Source organism: Solanum pennellii, chromosome 1 (assembly GCF_001406875.1).
Source record: "Solanum pennellii chromosome 1, SPENNV200".
NCBI classification, from domain to species: domain Eukaryota; kingdom Viridiplantae; phylum Streptophyta; class Magnoliopsida; order Solanales; family Solanaceae; genus Solanum; species Solanum pennellii.
The window spans coordinates 108,211,174-108,235,488 of record NC_028637.1 but is presented as its reverse complement, the minus strand read 5'-3'; the positions used below and the strand labels follow the sequence as shown (position 1 = coordinate 108,235,488).

General features: G+C 30.0%; 3 protein-coding genes and 2 long non-coding RNA genes across 5 annotated transcripts; 2 read left to right on the top strand and 3 right to left on the bottom strand.

The window, feature by feature from the left end:
• Positions 1 to 1,157: 1,157 nt before the first annotated feature.
• Positions 1,158 to 2,413, top strand: LOC107026894. Its single transcript, XR_001457687.2, has 2 exons — positions 1,158 to 1,414; positions 1,965 to 2,413. It is a non-coding gene; the product is annotated as an uncharacterized LOC107026894 (long non-coding RNA).
• A 1,554-nt stretch (positions 2,414 to 3,967) lies between these two features.
• LOC107026778 (auxin-responsive protein SAUR21-like) lies at positions 3,968 to 5,630 on the bottom strand. Its single transcript, XM_015227865.2, has one exon. It carries the CDS (start codon positions 4,244 to 4,246, stop codon positions 3,989 to 3,991), a length of 258 nt encoding a protein of 85 aa, XP_015083351.1. The 5' UTR covers positions 4,247 to 5,630; the 3' UTR covers positions 3,968 to 3,988.
• Positions 5,631 to 5,746: 116 nt separating this feature from the next.
• Positions 5,747 to 7,417, bottom strand: LOC114078654 (auxin-induced protein 15A-like). The gene has a single exon (XM_027919649.1). The coding sequence runs from the start codon at positions 6,196 to 6,198 to the stop codon at positions 5,941 to 5,943; it is 258 nt and encodes an 85-aa protein (XP_027775450.1). The 5' UTR covers positions 6,199 to 7,417; the 3' UTR covers positions 5,747 to 5,940.
• A 1,379-nt stretch (positions 7,418 to 8,796) lies between these two features.
• On the top strand, positions 8,797 to 10,761 carry LOC107026720 (auxin-induced protein 15A-like). Its single transcript, XM_015227798.2, has one exon. It carries the CDS (start codon positions 10,173 to 10,175, stop codon positions 10,473 to 10,475), a length of 303 nt encoding a protein of 100 aa, XP_015083284.1. The 5' UTR covers positions 8,797 to 10,172; the 3' UTR covers positions 10,476 to 10,761.
• An 8,672-nt stretch (positions 10,762 to 19,433) lies between these two features.
• Positions 19,434 to 21,121, bottom strand: LOC114078665. Its single transcript, XR_003580358.1, has 2 exons — positions 21,036 to 21,121; positions 19,434 to 20,832 (listed from the first exon to the last, which is right to left on the bottom strand). It is a non-coding gene; the product is annotated as an uncharacterized LOC114078665 (long non-coding RNA).
• Between the last annotated feature and the right edge of the window lie 3,194 nt (positions 21,122 to 24,315).

Genomic DNA, 24,315 nt, shown 5'->3' with positions numbered 1-24,315 from the left:
AGAATTTTCTAAGTTAATCTATCAATTATGTAGTAGTACATATATTATTAGATAGGTTATATTGGTTGCTATTTTTAATGGACGAATGTACGGATAACTTTTCTAGGTTTTTGAGCCCCAATGTAATTTAAGGTTTACGGGTAAATATACATGTGCGGTTTAGGTTTAGGGATGAATTGATTGACATATTTGATCATCTTCTTTAATTGTGATGTGAATTTCATAATAGTTATGCATCTATTTCTAATCCATCAACTTGCATTCAAAAATCTGATGGAAAACTTCCAATAAAATTAAAACCTGTGACATATGTTCACGGGGAACCAACAGTGAGTTTAAGCTTTTCAGATATGGAATTTTATATCCAAGAAGAGAACTTGCAATATGCTCTTGTTCCTAAGTTCTCTTATGGGAGACCTGATATGATTGATCTCAGAAAGGTTTTTACACGACACTTCGAAATCAAATAAGATTGCAATTTGGGATTACTGGATCATCGTCATGTTTTGGTGAGATTATCGAACAAGGAAAACTTTATGGAGGTGTATTCTAGGGTAGTATCATTCATCACATCAAAAGAAAAAGGTGTGAGTAATCAATAACAATGTCGAACTCAATATTGGACACCATGGTTTAATCCAAAAGAGGAGACCCCAATTGCTTTGCTCGTCAAGCCCTGTTTTCACTAGCATCAGCCGCTGGTACACCCCTACAAGTTGATAAGCAACAACTAGTAAGTAAAGGCCTAGTGCAGCTACGGTAATGGTGGAGGTTAATCTATTATCATCTCTTCCGGATAGATTTAGAATGGCTTTTAAAGATGAGAAGACATGTGTCGTTGAGGAGGTGTTGCAAAAATTTTGTCTATGAAAAATTGCACACGTACTGCACAACATGTAAAAATCAAGGTCACAAGGACGAAGAATGTAGACTATGGAGATTGAAAGTGCACTGATCGATGAACAAAAAATTAACGGAGAAAAGTTGAAGGAGATTTGCGATAGTGGTGGTTGTCGGTTAGAGAAATTCCCGCCGGAACTATATTACTTTCATATNATTTAGTAGTACTACAAATTTTCTAAAATTAAATAAGTGACATATTAGAAAAAAAGTTATTATCTGATTTTAATTTGTTAAAATGGACAAGTAAATAAAAATAAATAGGGACAGATATAAAAAAAATATGAACAAGTAAATAGCGACATAAAGAGTCTTTTTTGGAATTAAATCATTGAAACGATGATTAAATTTTGTGATTGGACTGATAGGGCGGTTTTTTTACTAGCGTGTTCGATTTGATGGTCGAAGCCCGCAAAAAAAAGATAGAAAAGTTTCTGGATCGTCGGAGCCGGAGACTGAGTAGACCGGCCGGAATTAAGCAACAGTCAGTTGGAACTGCATCCTATAAATCTAGGTATGCATTCCTAATACCATTCTAATGATTATACTATGATTTTCATATATTTTAACCGAAGGAATAAGTAATAGAAATCAATGGACAAAGTGGCAGTTTTAGCCCTAATCCCCAATTATTAAATTCTTTCAATTTACTTAGCTAATGATATCAACGTAATGTTTTGATTATTGTAACGAGTTCTCTAGTTTATAGGTAAACTTTCAATGGATTCAATTTGACGTTGCTGGATTACCAAATGCTAATTGAATATATCCATTAATTAAAAGATTAGGAGAAAATTACCAAAATTTCAGTATCTTTGATCAATTGTCAAAGGGTCATTCATCTCTTTGACATGAATAAAAATCCAGCATAGTAAATATAAGTACTAATCTACCTAGTCAGAGGCACTAACCCTCGTTGTAATGTCAACTATTGTTTTCTTCCAACTCCTAAAATTTACAGACTGTGCAAATCCTGCTTTACTTTCTGTAAATTTGTGAAAGCAAGTTTCCATATCAGTTTCTCAAACGAGAAGTAAGGTTAATGAAGACACCCTCTTTGCAAGGTATAGTGAGACCGCCCATTGGATGATCGAAACCAAATTCTTCCTCAACTTGGATAAGCAAGTCTTGAAATAAAGGTTGGCTCAAGAATGATATAGGGATCACAAATCTCTTCTTCTGTTCCTCCCCAACATACACAGCACAGTGGCCTTTCGGAACATCTTTAGTTGTAGAAGACTTCTTGATTATACGAGGCATATGGATAGCCATGATTGTTTAGTTCAATATAGATGAGCAAATATTGTAAGTAAGGACTTTGAAAGCAGAGCAAAGATTTGAATAGTTTCAGGTTTTGCTGAGAGCTGGGTGGTAAGGGTTCTTTTTTATGTGTTTATATAGGCTAATGGCCAGTAGATAAGTCTTAGTGATATGCATTTTATGTAGGCACCACTTAAAGATTGTTGTGTAGTTGAGTTTTGGTGAGGCACTGTTTAGAGACAATTGCACATGAGATGACCCATGAATATGCCTTTCAACTAATTAACAAACTATTTTAGACTTCCAAAAAATGTCTAAAAGCAGAAGGCCCTACTGATTTAAACAAAAGAAGAACAGATTCATGATATATCATTTTCTTGATGTTGAATCACCAAAGTATAGTCGGCATTCCACTGATTGATCATAAAACACGATCTATGTGATTTCCTGAATATTTTAGACAAAAGGTGATCATCCATAGTGCTGAAGGGATGGCTCAGGATGCATGTTGATTCTTGTCATATAGTGCTGCTGTTGAATATTTATAACATGGTCAATTTAGGATGATTATTGTAGAGAACTCAATAAAGCTAGTAAGCTACAATATTTCTCAAGTTGCATTAGTCAATAAGAAGATTATAGACAAGCAAGAGAAGAATGTAGAAACTTATCTCTAATCTGGTAATCATTTATGATAATTCACTGGTACAAATCCACAAAAATAATACTGACTTAAATTTGTCAAGAGATTATATTAATCGAATAATGAGTTGACTTTGAACAATACTGCTTTAATTGGAGTCTAAATTTCTATAACAAACTAAACATTCATGAATTAATGGACAGTCAGCATTAAGGCCTGTATGGTCTAGAAACCAAATACGAATATTCTTGATTTTCCCATAAATATTGCTATTGGTAAGTTACACCTAGCAAGTTGGAAAAAGTTCAAAATCTTATGATGATGATCCTGGTCAGTTCCTATGCATTGCAAGGACCTAGTCATAATGCTAAACTCAGATCTCAGGTCTTCCCTTTATTCACTTGGACGCGTTTTATAATGTCCCTCAATCAATTGTGCAGCTACAAGTAATGAGAGAAAGCTAGCAAAGAAAAGTGGGAGTAGTGACTCTTTTTTTGTTGAATTTTACAAGCACAGAGTACTGAATTTCAATTTTCTTAGTTAAAAAAGTTTAAATTTGTCTCAAGGAGTTCTAAAATGCCTGCTGTCAGAGCAAGCAACAAACTGTTTCCACTAATTAGTTGGTTAGTGTTGCCTTACATATGAAAATGCAGCACAGTTCTGTGTTAACCAATTACTCAGAGTAACAAGAGGTTGCAAAATTGCTGAAATAGTACTAATTTCGCAAGAGTAAGATTGGTTCACAAATGGGGTAATCAAAAACAAAACTGCTACTGATCTTGACTTAACAAGTCTTGAAACAAATACTCAAAGGCCAAAGCAAAGGTTCTAGGCCTTTGTATGTCCCATTTTAATAGGAAGCGGAGAGGCAAAGAACTGTAGATTTTATCACATTGTGTAGTTCTTCTATTGCACTTAGTTTGGGAATGATCACTTACTGTTAGAAAACCATGAAAATTTGAAAAAACACCGTGCTAAATGAATGGAATCATCAATTGAAGAAGGTTCAATAATTCATTATCTTCCTATAATATAACAATCAGGCTTTGTAAATATAAGTTCACTAATCTACCTACTCAGAGGCAATATCTTCATTCTAACATCAATTACTGTTTTCTCTAACTCCTAGATTTTACATTGTCCGAATCTTGCTTTAGTATAAAATTGTGAAAGCAAGTTTCCATTTCAGTTCTTCAAACGAGAAGTAAGGTTAACAAAGACATCCTCTCTACAAGGTATTGTAAGACCACCCATTGGATGATCGAAACCAAATTCTTCCTCGGCTTGACCAAGCAAGTTTTGAAATAAAGGTTGACTCAAAAATGATATAGGAATTACAAATCTCTTCTTCTGCTCCTCCCCAACATACACAGCACAGTGGCCTTTAGGAACATTTTTAGCTGTAGAGGATTTCTTGATTATACGAGGCATACGGATAGCCATGGTTGTTTAGTTCAATGTAGATGAGCAAATAATGAAGGAAAGAACTTGTAAGGACTTTGAAAGCAGAGTAAAGCTTTGAATGTTTCAAGTCTTGCTGAGAGTTGTGATGGTTGAGGCTTCTCTTTATGTGTTTATATAGGCCAATGGAAAGTTGTGGAATCCTGGTGAAGTGCATTGAATTGGCATTTTCAGTAGGCACCACCAGTTAAAGATTACTTGTGTAGTTGAGTTTTGGCTTGAACTATTTAGAGACAATAGCACATGAGTATTACACATGAATATGCCTTCCAACTAATGATCAAAATATTTAGACTGTGAAACTATGTCTAAAAGCATAAGACCCCATTGCTTTTCTAAATAAAGAACAGATTCATGAAATCTCATTTTCATGAAATAGTTTAATTAGGGACCACCTGAAGCCATTTCTTGATATTGAATCAAAAAAGTGTAGTCAGCATCCCATCGATCGATTGATCATAAAATGCGAATCTATATGGGCATCTCCTGAAGATTTTCGACAAAATCTGATCATTCATAGTGCTAAAGGGATGGCTCAGGATACATGTTTGTTCAAGAAGTGCTGCAGTTCAGTACACATAAATTGGTCAAACTGCGATGATTATTATTGGAAATAACAAAGAAATCGATAAATCAAGAATATTCCTCCAGTTTCATTAGTCAATAAGAAGGTTAAAGACAAGAACTAGAAGAGTGTAGAAACTTATTTCTAATCTGGTGATCATTTTGATAATTCACTGGTACAATTCCGGAAGAATAATATGCTGACTTAAATTTGTCAAGAGAGAATATATAAGTCAAATGATGAGTAGACTTTGAACAGCACTTCTTTAATTGGAAGCTAAATTACTATACCAAAATTAACATTCTATGTATCTATGGACAGTCAGCATTATGGCCTAGAAACCAAAGACCACATACTTACGCCAAATTGATTCAGTTTCATCACTATGTTGATTTTTCCATAAATGAAGCTGTAACTTGTAAGGACCTAGTCATATGCTAAACTTAGATCTCAGGTCATATATAGCATTTCAGTTGGACGTGTTTTATAGTGTCCCTCAATCAATTATGCAGCTACAACTAACTAGACAAAGCTAGTGAAGAAAACGTAGGGGTAGTGAAACTTTTCTTGTTGAATTTTACAAGCACAGAGTATTGAAGTTCAGTTTTCTAAGTTAAAAGAGTTTAAATTTGTCTCAAGGAGTTCTGAATTGCCTGCTGTCGGAGCAAACAACAAACTGTTTCCACTAGTTACTTAGTTAGTGTTGCCTTACATATGAAAATGTACTAATTTTGTAAGAGTAAGATTGGTTTGCAAATGGGGCAATCAAAACAAAACTGTTCCTCAGCTTGACTTAACAACATTATGTAGTTCTTCTATTGCACTTAGTTTGGAAATGATAACTTGATTCTGGCTCAAGAGTGTTAGAAAACCATGAAAACTTGAAAAAACACTAATGCTAAATGAATGAAATCATCAATGAAGAAGGTTCAATACTTCATTATCATCCCATAATTTAACAATCAGGCTTTGTAAATATAAGTTCACTATTCCACCTAGTCAGAGGCAAAATCCTCATTCTAACATTAATTACTGTTTTCTCTAAATACTCCTAAACTTTACAGTGTCTGAATCTTGCTTTAGTATAAAATTATGAAAGCAAGTTTCCATTTCAGTTCCTCAAATGAGAAGTAAGGTTAATGAAGACATCCTCTCTGCAAGGCATTGTAAGACCACCCATTGGATGATCGAAACCAAATTCTTCCTCAGCTTGACTAAGCAAGTCTTGAAATAAAGGTTGGCTCAAGAATGATATAGGAATCACAAATCTCTTCTTCTGCTCCTCCCCAACATACACAGCACAGTGGCCTTTAGGAACATCTTTAGCTGTAGAAGACTTCTTGATTATACGAGGCATACGGATAGCCATGGTTGTTTAGCTCAATGTAGATAAGCAAATAATGAAGCTTTAAATAGTTTTAAGTTTTGATGAGAGTTGTGGTGGTAGAGGCTTTTCTTTTTGTGTTTATATAGGCCTATGACAAGTTGTGGAATCCTAGTGATGTTCATTGAATGGGCATTTTCAGTAGGCACCAGTTAAAGATCACTTGTGTAGTTGAGTTTTGGCTTGAACTATTTAGAGACAATAGCACATGAGTATAGAACACGAATATGCCTTCCAACTAAATGTCAAACTATTTAGACTTTTGAAACTGTCTAAAAGCATAAGGCCCCATTGCTTTTCTAAATAAAGAACAGATTCATGAAATCTCATTTTCTTGAAATAGTTTAGTTAGGGACCTCCTGAAGCCATTTCTTGATGTTGAATCAACAAAGTGTAGTCAGCATCCCATCGATTGATGGATCATAAAATGCGAATCTATACGGCCATCTCCTGAAGATTTTAGACAAAATCTGATCATCCATAGTGCTAAAGGGGACGGCTCAGAAGGCATGTTGGTTCAAGTAGTGCTGCAGTGTACTCTTATAAAATGGTCAAATTGCGATGATTATTATTCGAAATAACAGAGAAATTGATTAAGCTAGAATATTCCTCCAGTTTCATTAGTCAATAAGAAGTTCAATATAGACAAGCAAGAGAAGAAAGTAGAAACTAGAAACTTATACTATCAGTTATGATAATTCATTGGCACAAATTACATATTCCAGTAGACGAACTTGCACAAAGGGCAATGATATTAGCAAAAGAAGAAAGACCTCGAGATAACTCAAAAATACAGGCATTTGTGGGTACAATGCGAGAAATGTTATGGATCAAACTATATGAAAATTTTTAAATAAAAAATGAATATTCTTGTACAATATGGATATCATTTGAAAATGAGCAGTTTGGATAGAATTGTACTTTTGATCGATCCGAGTACTTGGGATCCCATGGATGAAGACATGGTATCCTGGATCCCATTAGATTTCACAAATCGTATAATGAGTTGACATTGAGCAGCACTTCTGGATTCCATTAAATTTATATGAATTGAATAATGAGTTGACATTGAGCAATACTTCTGGATCCCATTGAATTTCATAAATTGAATAATGAGTTGACATTGAGCAGCACTTCTTTAGTAGGAATCTAATCTGCTAAACACTCAAAGTTCAAACATAGGCACTTTTGGTGCGTCTTGACTATGCACTCTTACTTCATGTAATGTCCCACGATAAAGGTAGTGCGGTGATTCACCTCAATGCTAACACCGATCCTCAAGGTTTTTATGGACAGTTTTCACTATGGCCTGTGTGGCCTAAAATCCAAACACCAAATCTTTACGCCAAATTAATTCAGTTTCATGTATTTCATCTAAAATCTATCACTATCTTGATTGTTCACAAGAAAGTAACTTCTTCTTTTTTTTGGCTAATAACACTGTACATAAGTATATATAGTATAGGCAAGTAGTAATTTCTAATGCATATCCAAATGTTTAGTGATGTTGAAAAGACAACGACACATGAAATATAACATGGTTTGCTTTTCCAATCCATTGATTGACAAAGTACTTAGACCATATAATACTTGTTGAAGAGAAAAACATCATGTCCTACTACTTTTCTCATAACCAAAAGCAAGAGGACCCTCTTTAATTTGACTAATACCACTATGAATGGATCAAGTCTCTTGTCTAATGATCAAATGACAACTTGGATTGGATAAGTAATACTATATTACTATCACTTGGCCCCTTATTCATTATCAAAGATGTGATTGTAGACATCTGAACATGATAATTAGCTATGTTAAGTAAGTCTAATTAGTCAACTAACCTCGTACTTGCGAAGAAATATCTTACATCTAAAATTGATTAAAAAAGTTTCTGTCTGCGTGATTGGCCTATGAAAAAGAATCATGTCCACGTGTACAGGACTTGTTGAAAATATAATTAAGTAAATAGTGGCCGTGAAAATTAAGAATCATGTGCGATTGCTAAATGTGAACTATCGGCTTGCAGTCTCCAGACACAAAAAATAGAAGAAAATTAGGCAACAACTAGTATGAATTGTTAATTTATGATGGGTTTGACTTCCTCAATTTCTTCAATAATCGGTTCTTATGACTAACAATGTGTTGACATAAATTGCATTGACTTAACAATACTGATAATGATCTGACTTTTCATAACACGTTTTGCCATAAATGGGTGATGATAGTGATATAACAATACTCATAGAAAATGGAAATTAAGACGAATGCAGCTAAGTACAACAAATTTTGAGCATTTATTGGATACAAATTTTGTACCTTTTAGTTTACACCAAACGTTTCAGCATTGGGAAACGACCTATATACCTTAACAAGTTAGAAATAGGCATAATATATATATATTAGATTCTAAACTTCGTTTAAATTTTAATTTTGACTTCCAACTTTCATAATGCACAAACAAGTACTTTAACTATTCAACTTTTAAATAAATAAACACATGAGTTCTACATGGCAAAATACATGTAGGACAAAAAATGACATGTAGGATGACATGTAGGACATGTGAATCTATTTGTTCAACTTTATACAAGTTTAAGTGTCTATTTGTGCATTCTCAAAGTTAAAAGGCATATTTATTTGTTATACCTTAAAAATAAGATTACGTACATATTATATACAGAACTTCAAACACCTTCTCAAAATCAAACTTAAATTCTGTTTAGTAACTAAAATATGATAAAACTCATTTTGGAAACAAATTTTCTTTGGATTTTACTTCAATTTTTACCCCAAAAAAAAGTTTTTTTTTTCCTATATCCATTAAGGCATTTACTTCGACACCAGCAACAGAGTAACAAAAATATTATTCTTGATAAGCGAACCCAAACATAGAGAAGAAATAAAAGAGCACTATTTTCAAGAAATGAGCCCACTAACTTTTTCTGGTAAATTGGCAAAAGGTTGATTTTTTAAACAATGCCAAGTCCAGGTTCAATGCCTCAATAATATAGGAAAATGAGCTACTTTTGTTATCCTCACATTATCTAGAAACATTTTTTGTTGTTAATAAACAACGGTACAAGAAGTGCAGTTAGCAGGTGTTTGTCAAAAGTCAATTATGGATATTGTTTGAGATATGTGATCATTTCATTCATAAATTTAAATATAACAATATTTGCTTATCTATGCGTCGAACATATCCTCTAACGTGCGAGATTGAATTTTTTTAGTGAGACAAACATGCAATAATAACTATGGGTGGTAAGCGTTGCTATCTAAGAGTGCGTAGAGGGCTTGAAAATTATATTATGTATAGAAAGTAAAAAAAAATTGTATCCATATATTATGAGTTGAAATCCTTTGTCTTTTTTTCGCTCTAGCACCATGTTGATGAAAGATCTAAGATTTTAAACTTATAGGTTCAAACTTCTAAAATTCTTAGCCTTGATTTTGCTATATTTTAACATTGTGGGTCTATATCTACTATTGTGTGCAATATTAGTGGAGTTTACACATACATTTACACTATGCATGGAAAGTAATGAACCCTTTGTTCGAGACTGCATCCGCCCGGCACCACTACGAAATTGAATAATTATTTATCTCATCTAAAAGTTTAAACGAAAAAAAATTATTTACCTAATGATATGTTCAACAAAAATCAGCATGTCACATTTTTCAAATAATTCAAGATTTTTATTAATGCTGTACCCTAAAGTGGTAGGACATGATGTCCTGAAATAGATTAGGCAAAACCATGTGGTCTTTTGCCAATTTCTTCACCTGATATGTTTGCCAACTTCACACATTAATCTTCATTAATTTATTGCCAATTTGAGGATTGAAATGTCTCTCTCTCTCTATATATATACTCTACTCCACCTATCTTCCATTTCAAACACAAGTCAAATTCATTTCAAATTATAACATCAATTTAGCCTCAAATTTTTTGTTTTTTAAAAATGGGAAGAGGTTTAGTTGGAATATCAAATGCTAAAGAAAAGCTTAGAAGAACAATTTCACCAAGAAATGGAAGTATTTCATCTACTACAAATGATGTACCAAAGGGACATTTTGCGGTTTATGTTGGTGAAACATATAGAAGATTTGTTGTTCCAATTTCTTACTTGAATCATCCTTTATTTCAAGATTTGTTACATTGGGCTGAAGAAGAATTTGGGTATAATCATCCTATGGGAGGTATTACAATTCCATGTAGTGAAGATTACTTTATTAGTCTCATTTCTTTACTAAAGTCATCATAGATAGACTTTAAAGAATTGTAAACTTATTTCATCTCATAGTCTTAGTGATTTTTCTTCTTTTTTTTTCCTCTACCATTTGGTATCTGAAATTCATTGGTCCGACTCGTCCGAATTTATGCAACTCTCATTTTTCCACGAAGAGTTACTTTACTTCTATGGCTCAAATTCAAAACATGTGATTAAGAGAGCTTGACTAAAGTCAAGCCTCGATCTCTTCAATTTTGTAACATGGACTATTCCCAATGTAATATGTATATTCAATATTCAAATAATGTTTTTTTTTAAATCCTTTTTCCTGTTTTTTATTATTACCCTGATCTTGATCTTATTAACTGGAAAATTATATGGACCATAATAAAAAACCAGCTAGCCAGGTTAGGTGCACTGACAACCAAAATAATAGATACAGTAATTAAATATATATAAATGCATCATTTCCAGTTGAATTAACTACTAAATGGTAATGGCACCTCCAAATGATTACTGACAAAAGATTTGATAATTTATTTATTTATTTTGGAAGGGAAGATCAGTTGGATTATTATTATATTTAGATTGAAAATAATGATTTGTCGCACAGTGGGATATCATAAGGTATTATTTTTTGCTTGGAAACACAAATAAATAGTAAAAACGGTTTCGACTAATTACGGATAGGCAAATTAATGAGCTAAATTATCCTAGTCGAATGCATAAGAAAAAAACCTTTTTTTTTTAAGTTTATGAAAATGTTGGTCAAAATATCTATCAATTATTGGTAATGTTAACGATTCTATTTCTATAAAAATAATTAGCTATTGTATTACCAAAAGGTAGATATTTACTATAAATGGGTAAATATTGAAGATATTGACATATAGAAGTTGGGCTCTACTCTACTAAATAACTAGGCACAAAAGATATTATTTTTACTCGTCCTTGGTAAAAATGTTCTTTTACTTGTTTATTCTTAACAAATTAACATTTATTTAAAAAAATTTACTTTGTTTATTTTTTAATAAATTAATTATTTTTATAGTTATTTTGTTCCAATTGTATCCTTAACCACATAAAGTATTAATGTCTTGTCCTTGTTTATTTTTCTATTTTCGACTTGGGATATTTATTGAGAAAATAATAATTGAAATAGTGAGTTTATCATTTTATTTATATTAATTGATATAATTTCAAAATTAATTTTCTTATAAAGAGGTTTTACCCTTTTCAAAAACATTAATCTTCTAAATAAATTGAAGGTATAATAGGTAAAAAAAATCTTGATTTATCAAAAGTAACAAGTAAAAAAGAAGAAAAAAGTCAAAATTGAACAAGTAAAAAAAGACATTGTTAATATACAATAAAGGAATAATGCACAAGTACCCCCTCAACCTATGCCTGAGAAAGAGACACACGTATACTATACTAAGGTCCTATTACCTCCTGAACTTATTTTATTAATAATTTTCTACCCCTTTTCGACCTACGTGACACTATCTTGTGGACCCAACGCTGATTGATTTTTTTTAATCTAGTGCCACGTAGGCCGAAGGGGTAGAAAATTATTAATAAAATAAGTTCAGGTGGATAATAGGACTTTAGTATAGTATAAGTGTGCCTCTGAAATTTTGGGTATAGATTGAGGGAATCGTTATGCATTTTCTCTACAATTAACAAGGATTATATTCCTCGGTCCAAAATAAATATATCTCTACCACTCCCTTATGGTTCAAAATAAATGAATGTTTAAAAATCCAAAAATATATTAAATTATATATTTGTAAAATTATCCTTTCTGCAATAATTTTTTAAGTAATCAGTAATTTTTTTAAAATTAGTGAAGAAGCAAAAATGTTATAATTAACAAATTGCCCGTTTTATTAATGTCACTAGTTAATTTTTTAAGAGGATCATTACCATTTACCACCCATATTTATCTTGAAAATTAGAAAGTTTAATATAGTAAAATAAATTTCTAATAAATAATTTCTTAAGTTGATCAAGTATCAAGTCAATAAAAAGAAAAAAGTATAATATATTATGTTATGTTGACTATATAACTTTTGTTGAAGTGGCAAAACTTAGAGACCAAGGTGGGAACATATTAAAAATTTAGCAAACAAATCAACAATAGCACTTAGAAATTTATCACGAAATGGCGACGTAATTGTGTTTATTTAATGACACTTGATGTTATTAATTAATTATATATAACAGCTAGCAAGACGCAGAATATACCACGAACTTTGGGTGCAACAGAATTTAAATTTCTTTTTTTTAAAAAAAATTATATTTCAAGTACTGTAACTCAAGAAAATGCATAGTCATCATCTAATTATACAACTGATTTCATGACTCAAAACTTACATTATAATTATTGATATTGTAAAATTCTATGTTGTTCTTACAACTTAATCTATAGTATATAGTATGTTATTCTTTCTTTCAGTTTCAAAAGATATTTTAGGGTTGTTACATGGATTAAGGTATTCATTTACTTTTAAAAATTAAATTAATAAATTTTTTGACTAAAATATCCTCAATTGTATTTTTTTTTCCTTTTTGACATAAATTGTTATTATTTAAATTTGAACATTGAATTAAGAATATATCAAGTAAAAATTCGAAAAAATAATAATTCTTAAATACCTTCTTAATTTATGAAACATCATTGTATTGGATCGTTAATACAATAGGAGAAAATATTACACTTTATTTTTTCCGATTTATGTGATTTGATTTGAAATCCAACTAGTGTCAAATTTATTGTGAATTCAAATATAATTTTTAAAAGTATTTCAAAATAAAATTTGAAGATCAAAAAAGAATTTTTTTTTTAAAAAAAAATAGCTCGAATTCTACAAAGCGGTACGCGGTATGAGCTAAAACAAAAACTATGGGCTATCACCATAAATATATAGATATCGAAATTCTAATTTCATTCAAAAGTATTCACACTGCAACAAGTTGGGGGATCCAATTGATAAATGTATGAGATCACTGCTACTATCATAGTAATAATGCATGCAACAAAAAAAAGAAAAAATTAGGAACATCCACCGTCGAGCTTTCTTTGGGTCCACACTTCTTTCCATATAGTAATTAATATAATATTATTCTATCAATTCATAAACAACCAATAGAATTCAAATCCTATATATATACAACTTATATTTTTCATCAATCATATCTAAACATTGAACATTTTAAACTTCTTCTTCTCATCCAGATTGAAATACAAGGAAGGCAAGTCAAAGCGAGAAAAAAGAAATTTTTAGCTAAAGAAGTTTGATTAGTAGAGAATGGGGATTATAGGACTCAGGGCGATGATTCGACAAGCTAAGTATAATGTTCTTTTACGAACAAAGTTGGAGGTACCAAAAGGGCATATAGTAGTGTACGTGGGAGAGAAGTATTACAAGAAACATAAGAAGTTTGTGGTTCCAATATCATATTTGGAACATCCATTATTTCAAGAATTGTTGAGGAAAGCAGAAGATGAATATGGATTTGATCATCCAATGGGTGGTCTTACTATTCCATGCAGTGAAACTACATTCATCGCTATCATTTCTCATTTGGATCTCATCTCTAGATGTCAATAATATTCAGAGGCGGATTCAAGATTAATGTTGTTGTTTTTGAACTCATTGTATTTTTAAACTTATGAGTTCAAAATTTGATACTCCTATTTGTTACTGTAATTTATTATATTGATTTTTTTAACACTACTGATCATATACATTTAAGTTCAATGTAATCAATTACGGGTGTAAGGAAATATATTTTTCACTTCCAAGTCCCATATGAAATAATATACATGTTCAATTACTGAAAAATTATTATTTTCCCATTAAAATTTTTGAGTTCACTGATTATTTCCACATAAATTTTAATTGAACTAATGAGAAAAGAAAAGACAATAGTCTTTTCCAAAAAAAAAAAAACTAAGAATTTTTTCGCTATTTGATTGAAAATTCGTTCACTATCATGCATTTTTCTAGTGAACTGATTTAGTGAAAAATGATATTTATAAGAAAAATTTTTAATTAAGGAAAGGCTTTTATTTCTACTTCTCTAGTAGTGATTATTCTGAATTACTCCATATTTTACACTTGCATGCACTAATTGTTTAATAAATCACAACATACATATACTAACATTGTTTGAAATTACTACATCATAATACTCCAATTTCATCTCAATATTTAACGAGTGTAATTTCAAGAATGTACATTAAAAAAAAAGTTAAAAAGGTAAATTTATATTTTTTCGAAAATGAAAAATTTATATTACTTTCGAACAATTAAAGTTATATACATCAATAATATATGCGATGAACTTAATTTTTTACAAACATAATGTAATTTAACTTGTTATTCTAAATTATCAATAAATACCTATGACTCGTAAACATACGTTAAATCCATTTTTTTTACACCTCATAGTCTCATTTATGATAAAAAAAAAATTTAAATAGCTTCCACTACTTTGGGGCTACTAATATTCTACGCTGCTTTGCATGGCTGGATTTTCTTTTCATGTTTATTTAAAAGGGAATATTAATTCTCGGTGGAAAAGTAGTGTTGAGAAAGCCGTACTAATTAATTTTATTTAAAAATTAACCTACTACTTTACAGCATCATTAATCAACACACTGGGAATAATTAATAAATTAATTAATTAATTATGACATGTCGGTGGGGTTATTTATGCTAAATTTTTAAAATTAGTGGACATCTAGAAATTCTTCCAATTCTTGTTTTATCTAATTATCTAAATCTGATTATTGTTAATTATAAAACTCTCAGAGCTCTATGTCACGTTGATTCTGATTGATAACTCTACTTTTAAATAAAATAATTTTATAAGAGTTGTTAATATAATTAATTAATTACTTCTCTCTTTCATACAATCATAAAGCTCTTTTAATATTTCTTTTATATTAAGTTGAAAGGGGAATAAGAAATTATTTTGTTGGAACTAGTCAATAGAGTACTAACTACTATCTTTGTAAGAGAACGTCTTTATCATTAAATAAAATTTTATGAATAATTCAAATTAATCTTATTCCAAAATAATTAGCAATTCATAAGTAATTTTAAAATATCAATTCGGAATAATAATTTAAAATTGTAAATATGAACGCGGAGAATTAGATGCACAAACAATACATATGTATATATATCCTGGCATTATTAGTGGCCATCTAATAATCCATTTAGTTAGTTTGTTAATTTAATTCTTTACGAAATAATCATTGGGTTGTTTGCTCTAATTTATTATAATTAAGTACGAAATTTAGTTTTGTTGACATTTGGGAAATCTTTTTTCTTTCCTTTTACTCCTTTCTGTTGCAAGTCATCAACTTGATTAGGTTTGGATATACAATCACAATTATTATTTTTTTATGTTCAATATAATAAAACATTATTCAATCACCTCTCTTGACCATATATAGTATCCATTTAATAATTTTAATTTATATAGGACAAACTTTGTGAGCAATCTACTATATACATTATTATTTTTCATGTAAGTCTATATAGCTCAAGTTAATTTTATATAATATGTATATTCATGTTACTTATTAACCAAGCGGACAAATTTTGACTAATAATATATATTTAAAAAATTATGTTAATTGTTGACATATATATATATATATATATATAAGTTATAATATATTTTCAAAAATATTTTAATTGGCTGGAGGCACGAAAGAGTTACAATATATGTATATAATAAAAGAAAGAGTAACATTTAGATAACGACTGGATAATTAAATATGAAGAATTTTTCAATATGAGTGTATTATACACAAAATTTGTATAGGGGGCCGGAGATGTTGTTTCATGTTTGGTCGTGTTTGAGACACAAACATTAATATGGATGAAAACTATGTCCAAATTGGAAACAATTGCCAAGTGACGGTGTTGTGTATTATGACCACCAACAAATTAAAACAAGCCAAATTCAAATGTAAGTTGATATAAATAAAATTAGTTGCATGGTTAACTAACTTGTATACTCTATTTAAACACATTATAATATTTTATATACGTAGTATAATTTTTCAATGAAAGGAGTTCAACTGACCATCCTTTACTCTGTGTAGTATGCTATTGTGTGAACGCATACATAATTGTATCCAGCATGACCGTATGAATTGATACTATAATAATAGGATAAAAACGAACATTGGTAATTAGATAATCAAACTCCAAAAGTATAGTCTTTATGGAAGTTTCTCAATTAATCAAACTTGATAGAAATAGCAGCAGCCCAGAATATGAATTAAACAAGTGGGCTCCTAAATGAAGTGATGACTTCATAGGGAATTGAATATTTCATTTCATTTTCATCCAATTGGACAAAAATGAGCAAATACCATGTGATGTAGGGCCTCACTTACACAGTCCACTCTGGTGGCAACAACATATGCAACTAATATAAATATAACACCTTTAATTTTTTCACTTTCAAACAATTCAGAACAAGTTCTTCCAATTATATCAAACACCAATTTTAGTACAATCAAGTCAATATCAAAAAAAAAAGTGATCATGGGTATTCGTTTGTTATCTATGATTTCAAGTGTCAAGCAATGCAACAAATTACATTCTGTTGTTACTAAGAAGCAAATATCAGATGTACCAAAAGGACATTTAGCAGTTTACGTTGGAGAAACAGAGAAGAAACGATTCGTGGTTCCAATTACATACTTAAATCACGCTTCGTTCCAAGAATTGTTACGAAAATCAGAGGAAGAGTTTGGGTTTCAACATCCAATGGGCGGTCTCACAATACCTTGCAACGAGGAAGCTTTTTTTCATGTCACTTCTCGATTGAACAAAGCTTAAATATACTAGTGCATGTTTGATTTCTTCTTTTTATTTTTCAATACGTATAATATAATGTTCATTATACGTTTTCTTTTTTTCCTCTTGCCATGCAAGAGCTGTAAATTTATGTGCAAATTAAAGCCTTTACAGTACTGACTCATACTGTTGAGAAAAATACTGGAAAGGAAAAAATTCAATCAAATATTTATCATTCTTCATTGTTATTACGTATCGTTTTTGCCTTATAAAGTAGCCTATCTAATTGTTTAAATAATTTAATCTTAAAACTGTCAAGATTTTTCTTTTTCCTGTTTAAAGATAAAATATCAAGATTTTTCTAGTTAAAAAATCAAGAGCAAGAGAGATTTTGTAACTAGAGGCCATTGGATGTTCTGTTTCGTTATCCACAAGGAATATTTTGCGGTGGAGAGGAGTTTTCGACCAACATTTAATTTGTTTTACATATGGAATATAAGAAGGAAAGATTACATCGATAAATACATTTTTAAAAATAATTACTGATTTTCGCGATATTTTTTGTTTATTATCATTTATAGTGATATTGTGATATGTATTAAAAGTGAATTATGTATGCAAAATATTTGAATCATAATTGTTTTTGAAATATATCATGCTTGTTTGGTAAAAAAATTTCACATTATATTATAAGTGTATTAAAATGTGTGATAAATGTATTATCATCATTAAAACTTGTATTATATTTGAATGATAAATTTATATATGTATACGTATTAAACTTGTATTATAAATGAATTAGAAGTGGTCAAGTGAAAAAAAATATTATTGCTATAAATGGTAAATACTTAATTAGAGTGTCGTGTCCCTTTAGTAGGATGCTTAGTACACCAAGCTACTTTTTTTAAATTTTACTTAACAATGTTGGTAAATTGCCTACTAGCTAGGACTTGTGAGTAACATACTAGCAATAATTTATGAAATCGAAGGTTATTTTCACTAATTCTTTGGTAGTAGAAATTATTTTAATCTATTCTGAGTATAATTATAATAATTGACGTTGATTATGTTTAGATGGAATTTCAATCATTTTCATATTATTATTTTTAATGAAAATGATGTCAAAGCACTTCTGTATAACTGTTGTAGTAGTTGTCAAGAAATTTCTTTAAAACCTATTTTCCTTATTCAGAATTAATAATAAGATCTAATTATTGAACAGCGTCAGCGGTGATTGGTGTAGAGTGGAAGACTAATAATTAAATTTGAACTTGTGACAATATTAATTTGATTAAGCAAACCTACATATCTCTAAGTATATATAATAATTAATATAATTCGTAAGTAATGCCAACTCTTAACTAATTTTAGATTCCTTCACATTTGTTCGCAAATGTTAAAGTCATTAGTCATCTATCAACAAATCAGAGGTCTTGGATTCGACTTTGACAGAAAATAATACATCTAATGATTCTTTATTAATGATTCTATTAAGAAAAAGTCAAGCTGATTGTAGTAATATAAAAAATTAGTTCCAATCATTTGATCTTTTATTATCTGGATCTTGATCACAAATTCTGTGATATTGGTAACATGTGATGTACTTCCAATTTATTTTAAAATCTTATGATAAAATCATAAATGCGCAAATTCTTTTTCATTTCCTTGACCCGGCAACTTCGTAGTTATAGGCTTGTAGCTCAATACAGAATAATTAATTTGTTCCATAAATTTCAAAATGATATATATACGCGGAGAGTTAAATTAAGTACATAAGTACAGGTATTATAATTTATAATGTATATTTGTTAGTCGTTACTTGGTAAAATCATTGGGTTGTTAGATCAAACTTATAGTACCAAAATGTTTTTGTTCACACTTAGTGCTTTTTCCCTTCTTTCTTTTTTCCATTTTCATTAGTTGTAAGTCACCGTTCTAATATTTTGAAATTTAGATGTATGTTATAGTTGTAATATCTCCTTTTAATTGAATAGCTAATAAAAAATCACGTCCTAGTTCTACAAAAGTTACATTTGTATGTAACAGTTGGATTGTAGCGGTTATAGTTTAGTGATAAACATGTGATTCTTTCTAGAGAGTACAAAAGCTCGTAATATGACTATAATGTGGAACCTATCATTAAATCTCTAGTACGTCAATCTTTCAAATGAGATGATCTCACACTTCAATAAATTCAAATACGTAGATATTTTGGACACGTGACATCAAAATCATTATAAAAAAGAAACGTGGTTGGCTCATTAAGAAAAAGAATCGAACCCACACAATAAGGATTTTGTTATAAGGTAAACATCTCTCTAACGACTTAAAGTTTTTAAGTAAGAAGAGTATCATACAATTCACAATATTGAAATGCATGGTGATCACCAAATGGTAAAGCTACCACTCGTTTACTTCCATGCAAGTAGCCATTAGTTTGGGAACATATATGTAATTAAGTTGAAAAAACGCAGAATTTGTTGTGCTGTCATATTTTTGAAAAATCAAGAGCAAGACAGATAGAGGTGGGCATGCAGTTATTTCCGCAAAGGAATTTGCACCAAAAAATATGCTTAGATGATAAATGACTTCACAACTTTTTGCACAACCCCAAGGACAAGAAGGCAGTATGGGAGTTGCAATTGGATACTAGTAAAGAATTATAGAGCAACATATATAATTATTTGTTTGTTGGTTCGTTTCATATTTTGACACAAACAATATATTTTTTAATATATACATGTCCAAAGTGGAAACAATGGGAGAAAAGTGGAAACCAGACAGTTTATGGCCATCCAAAATTCAGGACTAGATAATAATCAAGTCAAGTGGATTCATAGAAGATTAGAAACTTTCAAAGTAATTGTTTCCACTTTTTTTTTTTTTAATAACAAGGGAAATTCGCAGTTACTATTCATTGGATGCGCACAGCGTAAAAACCTCTATTCCTATGCAATAATCGACTCTAGACAAGCCCGGTGCGACGACGTCTAGCAAAATCTAACTTGTTTTCTTAGTAAAAACTAGTGACTTACTTTTGGTGAGATTGTCCATCAAATGATTGGATGGATATAAATGGTAATTGTGCAAGCAAACCACAATGTAACAACTTGTAGACTTAGTTATTCAAAGGGAAACATTTTAATTTGTTGATGAGGCATGTGAAGTAGGGCCATTATCACATGAGACAGGTGGGCAAACCCTATAAATATAGACTAGAACAATTCAGTCAAATCATCAAACACCTTCAGTGCATTATTCCTCTCAACAAGTTCTAATACCAAAACTTATCTTCAAAATCAAGATCTAGTGATGGGTATTATTCGTTTACCATCAATTATTTCTAGTTTGAGGCAATTTCACAAACTACACTCTGTTGTAACTCGGAATCAAATATCAGATGTACCAAAAGGACATTTAGCAGTTTACGTTGGAGAAACAGAGAAGAAAAGATACGTAGTTCCAATTGCATACCTGAATCACAGTTCTTTCCAGGAATTGCTTCAGAAAGCAGAGGAAGAATTTGGGTTTCAACATTCAATGGGTGGTCTCACAATTCCCTGCAATGAGGAGGCATTTTTCCATGTCACTTCTCGATTGAACAATTCCTCATGAAGAAGCAATTAAGATACAGCAGCATTATATTAGTAATTAGGAACAGATCATATTAGATCTTAGTGTTTTTCTTTCATTATTTTTTCATCTTGCAATGCTACTTTTGCAAGAGCTGTAAATTTATGTGAATTGCCTTTTCATCACTCACTCATAAATGATAACAGAATTGCAAAGCATACACTCATTCTTAGTTACAATTTTTCATTGTCTTAGTAGGGCGACTCAATGTATTAGTGGCCTAAAGAAAAAATTAAACGAGCTTTGAATTTAAATGGTTAATACTTTTTATACAATTTTCATTTAGTTTTCATCTGATAATATAATTATTTTATTTTTAATTATTTTTTATGAAATATAATATTTTAAATATATCAAATATTTTTTAATAATCTATTATTTTAATAAAATATTTATTTTTTCTACAAATAATATTCAATATTTATTAAAAACAATAACTTATAACCTATTATTATAATAAATGAGACTCCTTAAATTTGAGGGCATACATTTTTTTAATACTGTTGAGTCAGGAGTGACTAAACTGTTTAAGAATAATGTTGCTAATTTTCTTAAATCAGTAGAATTTAACAATCAGTCATTCCTTCCGCTCTTTCGTCTCAATTCATGCAACACTAATTAATTATACAGGTTAAATTTTGTGAAATTCTACGGATAATATGTTAGTTTTCTTATTATTGCATTTGATTGATACAAGTTTTTTTCTTTTCTGTTATTATTGCATTTGATTTTTTTTCTTTTCTGTTATTATTGCATTTGATTGATACAAGTTTTAAGAAAAAGAGAAGATTTTTAAAATTTATGATATACAATAAATTTTAAACATTTCTATAGAAATCATTTTAATTATGGAACCGACAAGATTAAAAAGAAAAGTGGAAGTAATATTGTACTCTTAGTTGATAGTGTAATTCTTTTTATTATATGCTTTCAGAATCAAAATACTTAAACTACTTGTGAAGAAATTTATTTATTTTTCTTCCAACATGTGAAATTAGGAAATTCTTCTAATTTATTCAAAAGTATAATTATTGATGTTGATTATGTTTACATGGAATTTCAATCATTTTTATAGGCATTTTAAATATACATTTTAAGTTGGCTTCAAATCACATTTACGTCCTTCAATTTTGGGTGTGCATAAGTAGACACTTAAACTTGTATAAAGTTGAACAAATAGACACACATGTCTTACATGTCATTGTTTGTTCTATGTGTATTGTGTCACGTAGGACTCATTATTTGTTCAAGTTTATAAAGTTTAAATGTCTACTTATGCATATCCAAAATTAAAGGGCATAAATATGAAATGAAGTCAAATTAAAGGGTACACGTATTATTTTTTAAAAAAAAATGAAAATGATGTCAAAGCATTTATGTATAAATGTTGTATTAGTTATCAAGAAAATTCTTAGAATCCTTCTTTTCTTCTCGCAGAATTAATATTAAGGAAATTAAATCTAATTATTGAACAGCATCAACAGTGATTGGTGTAGAGTCGAAGACTTGTAAATTTAAACTTGTAACAATGTTAATTAGATTAAGCAAACCTACATATCCCATAAGTATAATTAATTCCAATAGTAAGTAATGCCAACTCTCAACAAATTTTATTATTCCTCCACATTTGTTCGCATATGTAAAGTCGTCTACACTCAAATAAGAGGTTTTGAATTTGAACTCGAAATATTAAACTCGTCTTTGATAGAAAGTGTTACTTTTACCTCTAAAGTGAAACCTGCCCGCATATATCTGAATTAATTAAATGTCAAAACGCCTGTCTCCGGTCCACAATATTAAGAAATTCTTTAATAACTATACTAAGAAAAAGTCGCTCTGATTGTAGTTAAATAGAAAATGGTTCCCCAATCATTTGATCTTTTATTATCTGGATCACAAATTCTGTGATATTGGTATCATGTGATGTACTTCCAATTTATTTTGAATTCTTATGATAAAATCTTAATTGCTTTTTCTTTTTCATTTCCTTGATCAGGCAACTTCGTAGTTGTAGGCTTATAGCTCAATACAGAATAATTAATGTGTTTCATAAATTTCTAAGTGGTATATACGCGGAGAATTAAATTTATGTACAAAAGAATATACGTACAGGTAGTGTAATTTTGGTCAATATAAGCAATTTATTAGTCGTTCCTTAATCAAATCATTGGGTTGTTAGATCAAACTTATAGTACAGAAATGTTTTTGTTCACACTCAGTGTTTTTTCCTTTTCTTTTCATTTTCATTAGTTGTAAGTCACCGTTATAATATTTTGAAATTTAGATGTATGTTATAGTTGTAAAATCTCCTTTTATTTAAATATCTAATATTCAAGCAACAAAAAAGAACTTCATGTACTAGTTCTACGAAAGTTACATTCGTATATTAATAATTGAGAGAAATGCAAAAGAAAAATACACAATCAATCTTTTTACACTTTCTCATTGTCTTCAAAATATATTTTACTTGCCTATGCAAACAGTTTTAAGTGTAGTGTTGCTTAATTTTTTACGAATTAATCATATAATTCCGTCTCAATTTACGTGACATTTGATACAAATAAATACTTTTTTTTTGGGTGTGTTTGGTTAATATAACTACGCCTCCTTCAACAACTTCCTGTCAGAATTTTTAATTTATTACTATGAGTTTAGTTAGTCAAGCTAATTAATTATGTTGACATGGAATTTCATTTTTTTTAATCATCTGATATCTGGGTCGACTACTTGGAATAGTATGTCAAAGAAATTTCTTTAATTATTCCTTCTTCTGTTTTAGCAGAATTAATAATAAGGAAATCTAATCATTTGATCTTTTATCGAAATATAGTTCTAGTCATTTCATCTTTTATCATCTGAATCTATATATAAATCCTGCCATATAATTATTAGGAGTAGTTAGTTAAGACAAAATCCTTGTCTTTCTTAATCAAAATGTTCTCGATTTTTTACTTTAATTTCATATAATCAAGAGAGGAATAGTAGTAAATGAAATCTGGGAAAATGCACAAGTACTTTCTCAACTTATGTCCGAAATTTTAGAGACACACTTATACTATATATAGATCCTATTATCCTTGAACTTATTTTACAAGTAATTTTCTATCCATTTTCGATCGACGTGGCACTAGCTTGAAAAAAAAATCAATCAGCGTCGGGCCTACAAGATAGTGTCACGTAGGACGAAAAGGGGTAGAAAATTATTAATAAAATAAGTTGAGGGATAATAGGACCTTAGTATAATATAAGTTCGTCTTTGAGATTTCCGGCATAGGCTAAGGGTTACTTGTGGATTATCCCATTAAATCTCTTTACCAGTTTGATAAAAAGAAATGACGTTTTCATATCTCTTATTATAGAAATAAAGATCTTTTGTAAATGCGCAACAAGAATTAATTCATTTTCTTGAT